This window comes from Arachis duranensis, chromosome 8, assembly GCF_000817695.3.
Source record: "Arachis duranensis cultivar V14167 chromosome 8, aradu.V14167.gnm2.J7QH, whole genome shotgun sequence".
Lineage (NCBI taxonomy): Eukaryota > Viridiplantae > Streptophyta > Magnoliopsida > Fabales > Fabaceae > Arachis > Arachis duranensis.
The window spans coordinates 29,300,277-29,312,810 of record NC_029779.3 but is presented as its reverse complement, the minus strand read 5'-3'; the positions used below and the strand labels follow the sequence as shown (position 1 = coordinate 29,312,810).

Below are 12,534 nucleotides of genomic sequence, written 5' to 3'. Positions count from 1 at the left end.
ATAATAAAAATTATAATTAATTATATGTGGTGGCAATACTTTTTGTTCTTTGAATGAATGCTTGAACAGTGCATAATAGGTACTTTGAATTTGATGAATATTGGCTCCTGGAAGGATGAGGAACACGAAAAATATTATTGATGATCTGAAAAATCATGAAATTGATTCTTGAAGCAAGAAAAAGCAGTTCAAGCGAAAAAAAAAGAGAAAAGTGGCGGAAAAAAAAGAAAAAGCAAGCAGAAAAATCCAATAGCCCTTTAAACCAAAAGGCAAGGGTAAAAAGGGTCCAAGGCTTTGATCATTAATGGATAGGAGGGCCTAAGGAAATAAAATCCAGGCCTAAGCGGCTAAATCAAGCTGTCCCTAATCATATGCTTGTGGCATGCAGGTCCAAGCGAAAAGCTTGAGACTGAGTGCTTAAAGTTGTGATTCGAAGCAAAAGAGTGTGCTTAAGAACTCTGGACACCACTAACTGGGGACTCTAGCAAAGCTGAGTCACAATCTGAAAAGGTTCACCCAGTTATGTGTCTGTGGCATTTATGTATCCGGTGGTAATACTGGAAGACAAAGTGCTTAGGGCCACAGCCAAGACTCATAAAATGACTGTGTTCAAGAATCAACATACTACACTAGGAGAGTCAATAATACTATCTGAATTCTGAGTTCCTAAGGATGCCAATCATTTTGAAAAAATAAGCATGTAACCTCTATAAATAGTGAAATGTAGTTTCACCTTCGTACAAACAATAAAACAATATTCTTTCTCTTATACTCTTCTATCTCTTTCATACTATTCTCTCTCTTATATACTTTATTATAATATTATTAAATATATTAATTATATCTATTGATATAGTAATTCTAGTATATATTACTACTAGAGTTATCAAATTATATTTCTATATTTTATATTTGTTACCTCTTCCTTATTTATTTATTTATTTGGTTATTTCCAAGGTTCTAAAAATCGGACCGGACCGGTCGGTTCGACCAGTTTAACTGCGAATCGGCGATGCAAACGGTCTGGTCCTCCTTTAAAAACCGTAGTAAAAAGAACCGCTGGAAAACCAGTGAACCGACTGAAAACTGGCCGGTTGGACCAGACCGGTGATCGGCCGGTTCTGCTAAACATCGCCGTTTTTATTGTTTTAAAAAAATTAAAAAATGTAACCCGACCCGACCCGCTCGTGGAGCACCCCACCCCCTTTTTCCCCCGACCCCCATTCATTCATGATTCATTTCACTCTCAGTCTCACAATGAGTGAACCCTAGCCGCCATCTGAAGTCTGAACCCTAGCCGCCCAGTCGCCCTCCATCATCGATGTGGTCTCAGGTTGTCAATGCCACCGCCGTCGCCTGGTCCTCAGCCCCAGTAGCCCTCCATCGTCGCCTGGTTCCCTTCCCAGTAGCCCTTTATCTCCATCGTCTTCATCTTCTCAACACCAGTAGCCCTCTCATCGTCTTCATCGTCGCGTGGTCCTCAACACCAGTAGCCCTCCATCGACCCTAGGTGAGTGACTCGTCCTCTGCTAATCTTCTTTAGTATAAGAAACATGAAGAAACATGAAGTTGATACTCTGTAAACTTCCTTTGTGAACTTAGATTTCTGTTCTTTTTTTCTGTGAACTTCCTCTGTGAACTTCAGTTTCTGTTCAATTTCTGTGAACTTCCTCTGCTCATCTTCTTCATTCTTCGTTCCTCTGCTTTAGGTTAAGAACATGGTTAATTTTCATGCTTTTAATTTTTATTTTTAATTTTCATTGTGTTGTGGCTATTTTTAATTTCATTGTGTTGTGGGTGTTATTAATTTCAGTTATGGAAAATAGTATTAATCAAGAAGCAACTGATGGTGTCAAAAATAATTCAAGGGGTCAAAAATCTTCAGAAACAATTTCACTGATGGTGTTTGCAAGTACCAGGTGAAAACTCTTCAGACTACCCCTACTTTTGTTGAGGAAGTTCAAGAAAATGAAGCTGTGGATCTATGGCCGAAGATGAAGGAAGAGGCTAAACTTGATGTAAATGAGGAACCTATTCTGAATAGTTACTACCAATCCTCAATTCTGTCTCATGATTCATTGGAATCTGCTTTGGCCAATTATCTTGCTAACAGATTAAACAGTGCAAGCCTTCCAAGTAATACACTCTTTGATTTTTTTGTTGGGATCTTGAAATCTGACCAAGAAATCATGGATTCTGTGAAGGATGATCTCAAAGCAGTTAAGGAAAGAGACCCTGCTTGCATAAGCCATGTGCATTGCTTCTTGAACTTCAAAGGCTTCTTAGCATGCCAATCTCATAGAGTTGCCCATAAGCTATGGCTTCAAGGAAGAAAAGTCTTGGCATTTATGATCCAGAACCGAGTTTCCAAGGTTTTCGCGGTTGGTATTCATCCCAGTGCTAAGATTGGAAGCGAGATTCTGCTTGATCATGTAACTGGATTAGTGGTTGGTGAAACTACAGTGATTGGTAACAATGTGTCAATTTTGCATAGTGTGACTTTGGGTGGAACTGGTAAAGCTTCTGGTGATAGACATCCAAAGATTGGTGATGGAATTTTGATTGGTGCATGGACTTGTATTTTGGGGAACATTAAGGTTGGTGAATGTGCTAAGATTGGTGCTGGTTCTGTGGTGATTAAGGATGTTCCTCCTAGGACTACTGTTGTTAGTGATTTTGTTATGCTGCTGTTTTGAATTAATTTAGGGGTGATTATTTGTTATGCTACTGTTTTGAATTAATTTAGGAGTGATTAATGATTATTTCTAGTTGTATTGTTGCTGTTTACACCATTGCTCTTTTCACTATTTAACTTTGTATTTTGATAAGATCATATGGATTTGGTTGACATTTCATATGTTTTAAATTTGAAAGATATTTAAGATTTATATTAGACTATAATTATATTTTATGATGTTTATATATAATTTATTTATTATTTTATTCTGAAACGATTTTTCCGGTTGAACCACTGGTTAAACCGGTTGGACCAATGAACCAGTGAACCAGTAACTAGAGCGGTTTGATGACCGGTCTGGTTTTTCGAACCTTGCAAAAAATAAGATCCAATCAAATCTAAATTAGTGCGGTTTTAATCGGTTTTCAGTTTAAATTGGATTGGATGAGCGGTTTAATTTGGATTGGTTTGGATTTGAACACCCCTAAAAATAGTTTCAGAATAAAAATATAAAATAATAAATAAATTATAAATAAACATTTTAAAATATAATTATAATTTAATATAAATCTTAAATTATCTTCCAAATTTAAAACACTACATAAAATGTTATTGATCAAAGCCATATGATCTTATCAAAGTATACTATAAAACTAAAATTAAACATAGAATTACAAGTCATCATCTAGATTTTCAATGATACAAAAAATTACAATTCTGATTCCAATAAATCGGAATAGAAATTGAAACTCTATATTGGCTGACTTGTGTTTCATAACCCTCTGGAAGTTTGATAATGAAAGAATGAGCATTGGCTACTCTTGTAGCTTCTTCAATCTCAACTTGGTCAGCATCAAATCTTTCTAAGAGCATGTTTTCTCTAATTGTTATCGCAAACAAAGCCAGTTCTTGGCTAACTAGTCCTATTTGTTGTCTCAACCATTTTAATTTCAAACTCTTAACATCATTCCCATTTAGCAAAATTTATCCTACATACAATTTCTTCAATTAATTAGTGTCACATAACATACTATACTATATCATATGGCCTTTGATTAATATATGCATAACTTCAGTTTTAGATTTTTTGACAAGCAAGTAAACTACATACTAAACAAGAATGCAACTTTACTTAGCCATCACTCAAATTAAATAAGAATTGTAACTTTTAAGTTTACCCGATGAATGCAACTTCACTTAGCAATCACTCAATTAAGTGAAAAATTGTAACTTTTAAGTTTACCTAATGAAGGGTCATAGAATCTCTCTATGAGGGACACAACCGTGCTCTTTTTGGAGTCGCTGCTGAGCAGTCCTCAGTGCAGATGAGTAACCTTGCATTGCTCTATTCTTCCCAACAAATGCCAACAGCCCAACATCACTCTGATTTGAACAATAATCTGCACCAAAAAAGCCTCAACAACATCAACAACAATTACAACACCACCCCAGATGAAAAAAAGTTAAAAGAAGCTCCCAAGATTAATACTTTGGTATATTATTGACCTGTTCAACAATGTTGCCTGCTGGAGAAAGAGCTTTTTGGCTTTTAGCAGAGAGCTTAGCCAAAGTGGTTGTGTGAATGGCTCCAATAACAGCTACAGAGTAACAAATCCATTTTTCGCAATAATTTCAACAACACAAAATCAATTATTTGATTTCCCTTCACCATTTCACATTCAGTAATTAAAAAAAGTAGCAACAGAGTATCAAATTCATTTTTAGCAATAATTTCAACAACACAAAATTAATTATTTGATTTTCCTTCGCAATCACATTCAAAAATTTAAATAAGCAGCAACAAAGCAACAAAAACCAATTATTCAACAGTTATTATTACAAAAAAAATTAATACCTAGGACTAGAAGCTGGATCCTAAAATGCTGGAACAGGGCAGAGCTGGAGGTGGTGTGGAAGTGGCTCGGAAGACAGTGGCCGACATGGTGGTCTGGAACAGAGCTGGCACCGACGGGAAATGGCTGCGCGACGGAGGCAGGAGGCAAGATCGGCGATGGTGGCTTCAATTTTCAAAGCTCAAACGGCGGTAGCTGGACGGACGTTGCGTCGTTGCCTTCAAAGCTCGAAGTTGGGACGGCGGCGGTGGCTGGATGGACTTGCACCGGCGGCTTCGATGAGGTTGAGACGAATTGGAGCTAGAGTCTAGACTCTGGACTGCTGCTTCGCGTTGTGGAGGCCGAAGACTAGAGAGAAGAGGGGTTAGGGAACTTAGGGTTGCCCATCCCTGCATGACGAAACGCAGCATTTTTGTTAAGATTCAAAAATCGGCCAGGTCATGGTTCGGTTCGACCGACCGGTTCCCAACCAGTTCAACGATCCAACATCGGTTTTCAAATGTAGCGATTTTGTCTTTTAATTTGTTCAAATCGTATTTGATAGCAGTTCGCAGTTCGACCGTTCGATTCGAACCAATTTTCACAACATTACTTAAAATCAAGATAATAAGTTTTTTTTTGGTTGACTAATTAAGATAATAAGGTTTAAATATAATAGAAGTTACCAATTTTATATTGATTTTTTACTTTTCAATTTTACAAAGCTTATTTTAGATTTTTTTTCAAAATATTTATAAGACAAACAAACAAAAAATCGAAAAAACATAGTATAACGATATGTGTAAATCATATATCATACCATCTAAACAAAATAAGTAAATCACTTGCATTTATTTTAATTCAATATTTATATACTAAATACTTTTTTTTCATCTTTAAACAATATAATATTAAGTGCAATAAACAATAATATATACTATATTTATCCTATAATTAAGTTATTCAATAGAATTATTTTCATAAATAATTTTGTAACCAAAGTTTTATTTTTCATTTCTTAATTAGTAATTTAGTATACAAATGAATAGAAAAATAAACATAGTTATTAGAATCGGATCGGATGAGTTGATTTGATTGAAAAATTAGTAAACTGACAATATAATCAATTAAGATAGAAATGTGGACCGTACAAACTAGTATTATAAGCAACTAACATTGCTATTAGGCTACCTTGCTGTTTAATACTTTATATATATGCTAATTACTATATATATTAATACCTTATAACCATAGTTTTAAAAATCGAATCGAATCGGTCAGTTCAATTGGATTAATCAAGAACTAGTCACTAGGACAGTTTTGTTAGCTTCAAGAACCGTCTAACAAAAAATCGGTCAAAAAATCAATTGAATCAACAATTAACTGATGAATTGGCGAAACTGGTCGATATTTTAGAGGTCTTTCGATTTGGTGAAGGCCTCCAAAACAACGTCGTTTTGACTTTTATAAAAAAAACCCCTAAATAACTACCTGAAAGGAACCAGTGCTCCCAGGTCCCAACTCATCTCCTATCCTCTCTGAAAATTGAAAGGCAAAGAAAAAAAACCCTAGGCCCCCAGCCCCATAGACTGCAGCCACCGCCCATTGCAGCCCCCATAGCACCACAACACCAAGTTGTTGTCATCGCCGAGCTCTCTCTCTATGTTCGTCAGCGTCTTCGGCGTCATCTCATCATGGGAAGCAAGGTTGGAGATTCTGTCGTCGTCGTTTTCGAGCTCTATCTTCTCTTCGCTGTTGCCGTCGAGTTCTCTCTTCTCCTCATCGCCGTTGAGCTCTCTCTTCTCCTCGCTATTACCGTCAAACTCTTTCTTTGTCGTCGTCAAGCTCGCTTTTTATCTCTCTGCCCCTTCCTCTAGTAAGCATTAAACACTATTTTTTGAATTTGATTTTGCTTGTTTTGTACTGTTGATCTGTTGTTAATAATACTAATTGAGTTGTTGGATTAGTTCACTGATTCTGAGTTACTGAGATTTTGTCAATTTCTGATTATTCTAAGTTGCTGAGATTGTCATAATAATATTGTTTCATAGTTTTCTGATATCTCTCTATCCCTTCTTCTAGTTAGCATTCAACATTAAATACTGTTTCTTGAATTTGATTTTGACTTTTTACTTGTTTTGTATTATTGATTTGTTGTTAATAATACTAATTAAGTTTATGGGTTAAATTACTGATTCTGAATTACTGAGATTTCGTTTATTTTTTATTATTCTTGATTTGTTATATTTTGTTATAATAATATTATTACTGGTTTTTTTATTTTCTAATTTTGTGTGTTAATTTTAATGATGTCTAACAATTCCAAATTGGTTATATGCTTTCATATACTAATGCTGATTTATTATACATTGAAATTGCTATATGCTTTCATATCTTAATAGTTATCGGTGAATGAAATAACAAAATTTGTTTCATTCAATAAAATTATAGTTATTATGTGAAATTGTAAAATTTTAAATTTTATTAGGTTAAAAATTATTAAATTTAAATATTTGAAATTATATATAGAATTTTTTATAATTTTATTTAATATTTAATTAAACTGGTTAAACTCTGATCAGACCATTAAATCAATGAATCAGTCGTTTTATCGGTTCATTCATTGGTCCAGTTCTCGTAACCTCGCTTATAACATTTTCATTACTAATTTAATTTCATTTTAACTTTTATCACTCGTTCTTAAATATTAAATTAATTATATTTTTAATTATATACAAATTAAGAAAATAAAAAAATTATTCATCACAATATATCTTTTTAATAAATACTTATAAGTATATAATAATATAATAAATGATTGAAATATAAAAATAAAATTAAAAAAAATAATAAAATTTTGGTAAATTCTATGGTGTCTATAACTACTTGATGCTTAACTTTTACATAACTTACCTTTTATGGTAATTTTTTAATATTTAATAATTATTTATTTTTATATTTTTAAAATTAAATATTAATTTTAAATCATTTTTAATAAGTTAGACAAACACTTTTAAACACTATAGCAATCTCCTAACATTTTATATAATTATTTAATTATGACGAAATTAATCGGTTTATTAACGTGTAAGTTATTGGTTAAACTAATAACTCAATTATTTAATAACTTAATCGGTTTGATTATTGGTTCGGTTTTAATAAAATAGTGCAAACCGGGATAATTCATCGAAACACATTAAATTAATTTCTTAACTAGCATTCTCAAGTGTAATGTATTTAGAGGGATGATTCTATAAAGCACGTGTTTGTGGATGATTTTTTAATAATAGACTAGTAATAACAGCAAAATCCTTAAGCCAGTGCCAGCTAAATATTAGAAGAAGCCAACGGAAAACGAAAACTATCCACTCCAGATAAGTTTGTAACAATGGCGGCTATGCTATTTATTAGCACCAAAAGATTTTTGCCAAGATTAAATGCTAATAAATACAACAAAGTCAGAAGAGAGAGAAATTGTTTAAAACCAAACGTAACTTTGGTACATTGTTTTTACTAAAATTTGGATAAAATACTTGGCTTGGAAGTGGAAAAATATTCTTTATGAGTATTTTAATTTTATTAAATTAAATTGTTTTGCTTAAATATTAATACAAATAAGTTTAAAATTACTAAGTATTTGTATGAGATATTTTGTCTAATTCAAAATAAACAATTTAAATTTTCCTTGTAAAAAAATTATCAAAATAGCTTCATTATTTTCTTCTTTTTAAGCTTAAATTTGATTGATGATAAATAAAATTTAATTTGATATCAAACTTGTCACACATATAATTCTTTTATTACATACAGAAATAAATATTTAAAAATAAATCAAACACCAAATCAACTAATATATACTTTAAAATGTATTATATATAATAATTTTTATGTGTATAAAATATAGTTGTTAAAAATCAAATATACTTAACTTTTAACAACTTAATTATATAACCTTTTAAATTTTGTAAAATTTAAAAATTCTATCCAAAACACTCTTTAAAATAACAAATATAGAACAAGTTGAAAGGGAAAGATCACATGACAGCTTTAAACCCAGTAATGGTGATGAGTTACGGTAGATTATGGTTTCGTACGGAGCCACATTTTGGCCTCCTTGAAATAAGTAAAAAACAAAATTGGCTACGTCTACAAAATATTTCAACGCATGCTTAAATTTGTAGTTCTAATTAATAACGATGCAAGTTGACTACTCATCAAGAAAATATGTTAATTAATTAATACTTTCGTATAGAGATAAACAAGTTACAGTACTATACATTTAATCATTTTTATTTTGAATTTATTCACTACTCTGACTTTAGTAATATAATATCACCTACTTAGTGGCAGTTCTAATTGCGGCCATTAATAATACCTTCAATAAACAGTTAAAAAAAATTAGGATAAATATAAGAGAGAAAATTTTTAAAACTTTTTATTCAATTCATGCATTGAAAAAAAAATTGTACTACAAAGAATAAATTTACATTAATAATCTTAACAAATGTTCTTATAAATATTTATTAGTTAGATATACAAGAACACAATAAACTAAAAGCTTTATAAATATGAATTTTATTAACAAAATCTTAGAAAAACAAAATCTCTTAAAAATTAGTTAAAACTCATAAATATTGAATAAAAATAAAAAATAAAAAATTCGTGATATTTTTAATCTGTCATTTATCATGCATTAGATGTATAAAAGATAAAAAATGCTACTTATATATTAAAATTAATCATCATATATTTATATATATAAATACATATATTTTAATTTATTTTTAATATATATTTTATATTTTAACTTGTATTTTATATTAACAGTTAATTTTGACTGCAGATTTTAAATTTCATGTAGCATTACTTAGAAAAAATATATTTTTTATATTAAAAATGTGTACGATATATGTTATCACTTGGTTAATTCAATAATGGGAGGGCACATTGTGGAGCCATTACTTCTTGGAACCCTAATTTTTATCATAGGTAATATATATTAAATTTGCCTTATCAATTGAATATTATATAAAAATTGTTTGATTAATGTGAAAATTGAATATATGCAGTTGCAGGAGTGACATATATGCGGTTTTTATCTCAAGTGAAAGCAAGATATGATTATGGATTCTTAGTGTTTATCTTAACATTCTGCATGGTATCTGTACCTAGCTATCGAGACGAAGATTTATTAGATACAGTGAAAAAACGAGTAATCACAATTTTCGCAGGTGTTTTAATTTCTGTATTGGTGTGCATTTTTGTATACCCCATTTGGGCAGGTGATGATCTTCACAAGCTAGTGTCAAAGAATCTTCACAAATTAGGAGACTCTATTGAAGGTACTTCTACCTAGTACATATAATATCATTCAATTTTAATTGAAGTTACTATAAGTTTAATTATTCTGTTAGGTTTTTATAATTTTTTTAAATTCTTACATTATTTTTAGTTTTATAATTAGTGTAAAAAATATTAGAGTTAACTGAATATCTTTTTACAAATTAAAAGTATTCATAATTAAAAATTTAACTAGATCTTTGACTGCATGTATTTTAGAAGAAATATTCGGTTAATTTTAGCATTTTTGAATGAAAAGATTATAAAATTAAAAATAATGTAGAGATCCAACAATTAAAAAAAGTATAAAAACTTAATTGATAAAAAATTTGATGAAATTATAAGGACGAACAGAATAATTAAATCTATTTTATATTAGATGTTGTTTATTATGTGAAATAGCTGGAATATTTTCGTAATGAAATACAAATTTATATTGCAGGATTTGGAGATGAATATTTTGGGACATCAGATGGTGAAGAATCTAATAATAAGGCAAAGCTTCAAGCATATAAAAGTGTTCTTAATTCAAAGCAAATTGAAGAAAGCTTGGTAAGAATAATAATATTCTAGACTCACGAAATTATTAACAACCTTATTATATATTAATGTAATAATTTGATTTATTATATATTTTGAAGGTGAATTTTGCAAGGTGGGAACCGTGCCATGGTCCTTTCAGATATGGTCATCCTTGGAAACAATATTTGAAAATTGGAAGCTTATTAAGGCAATGTGCCCACCTCATTGATTCTCTTGTTGACTTCCTTGATTATACCAAGGTACTAAAATTACAATTAGTAACAATAATAAACTTTTTAAATGTGATTAGTTGACATTGTAAAAATAATTTTAAATGCTTACGTTTTATATAGAGTCCATCAGAAACAAAAAAGAAAGTGGAAGAGGCATGCATCCAAATAAGCAAAGAAACAGGAAAAGGTCTAAAGGAATTATCAGTGTCAATCCAAAAAAAGATTTCACTATCATATGCTGCAAACCCTAGCATTGAGAAATCTAAGATTGTTGCAATGAACCTCAAGTCCATTCTCAAATCAGGGTTATGGGAAGGAACCAATCTGTTTGAGGATATTCCTCTTATGATTGTGACTTATTTGCTGTTTGATGTGGTTTCTTGCACTGAGAAACTGGCTGAGTCAATACATGAATTATCCATCCAAGGAAAATTCAAGAAAAAAGATAATAAAGTTGCACCAAATTGTCCTCCTCATCTTGATGAACCGTGCCATGGGGACCAAGAGAAGAACATTGGAGTTCATCATGTTATTACAATCAACTAGCTAGCCTCCCTTGTGTTAACATACAATAAATCCTTAGTTAACAATAAATTAATCAATCTGTTAAATGTGGGTTTGTAAAATGGAAATAAACTTATTAATAGGGAACTTGTCTTGGATCAAAATTTGCACAAAAAAAAAAAAAAACTGATGCTTATATTTTGGCTACTCTTTCTTAAGACTTATTTTGGATGACCAGAAAATTGTTTATTTAATTTACATACTCAATGTTTTTCATCATTTACTGAAGTCATTGTGAATAACAACTATATTCGTATTTAATTTCCAGATTAATTGATTGAAAACAATTTTCTAGAATCTTCAGCTTCTTTTGTCAATTTTTTTTCTGAATCAACTCAACTAATCTTTTTTTTTTGTGATTTATGGGCCTAATATTTTATTTGTTTAAAAGACTGTATTTTGTTCTGTAAATAGAATAAGAGAATAATAAAAATAAGATATTAAAGACAAAAACATAAAAATTAATGTTCTTATATTTTGTTTCATCGTAAATTAGAATAAATTATAAAAGTTTAATTTATTCTTATTTTTTTATACACAAATAAAAAAAATATATAATTATAAAAAATTTGATAAAAATAATAAAAAATTAAAAAATAAATGGTATGTTTTATTAATATCTTAATATTTTTGTCTATATTTTATCTATTAAATATAATTTTATGTTTTTGTCTAAGTGTTTCGTATCTATAAATAAAGGCCGAAAAAAAAGTTAAAGAGTTTATTTCAGTGCCCAAAGTGAGTAAAATTGCCGCGATAATGTAACCAAAAACGTGGTGCCAAAATATTGCATCAAAACACAAGCCTAAGTCAATTAGACATTGCGACCAGCTTTTTATTGATGTGTGATATCTGTTTGCATGAGGTATTCTTAAATTTTATTGTATTTCAAATTTAAGAAAAAGTGATTATTTTTATAAAATATAAAAAAATTAAATAAACGGCTTGTTTAGTCTATAAACCGACTTGTTTAATCTACTATTTTTTCAGATTAATCATATTCAATTTATCTAATTTAAAATTAAAAAATATTTAAATTTTTAAACAAAGATTTGTGTATTTAAATGGATAATCGAATTGGTTGGATAAATTTAACCTATTTTGATGCCCAAAAGTGACAGATATCCCAGGAGGATTCCGTCCCTAAAAATATGAACTTCTTTAATTAATCTAAAAACAAGCATCTTTCAATAATGTCATTATTCAGACAAGGAAAGAGAAGGGCTTGAATTGGTGGTCCAATTTAAATCTCTTTGATTATTGGACAATAATCAATAATTTGTTTTCATAAATCATAACACATAGTTTTACACGTTGGCCTACATTGGTCAACACACTCCCAAGCCATACGCTAATGGAGATTCTT

The 12,534-nt window shown here is 30.3% G+C and overlaps 2 protein-coding genes across 2 annotated transcripts in view; both read left to right on the top strand.

Annotated features, from left to right (window-relative positions):
* The window catches only part of LOC107461971 (receptor-like protein 52), an 18,334-nt gene extending 15,471 nt beyond the window's left edge, over positions 1–2,863 (top strand). Inside the window, exon 3 of the mRNA XM_052253325.1 lies at positions 1,869–2,863. Within this exon, the coding sequence (XP_052109285.1) occupies positions 1,869–2,696 (828 nt within the window). The 3' untranslated portion in view covers positions 2,697–2,863. The remainder of the gene's footprint in view (positions 1–1,868) is intronic.
* A 1,330-nt stretch (positions 2,864–4,193) lies between these two features.
* On the top strand, positions 4,194–11,150 carry LOC107461972 (aluminum-activated malate transporter 2-like). The gene is made up of 7 exons (XM_021128385.2): positions 4,194–4,255; positions 4,570–4,813; positions 9,381–9,498; positions 9,579–9,851; positions 10,292–10,401; positions 10,491–10,631; positions 10,725–11,150. The coding sequence occupies exons 1-7, from the start codon at positions 4,194–4,196 to the stop codon at positions 11,148–11,150; spliced, it is 1,374 nt and encodes a 457-aa protein (XP_020984044.2).
* The last annotated feature ends 1,384 nt before the right edge of the window (positions 11,151–12,534 follow it).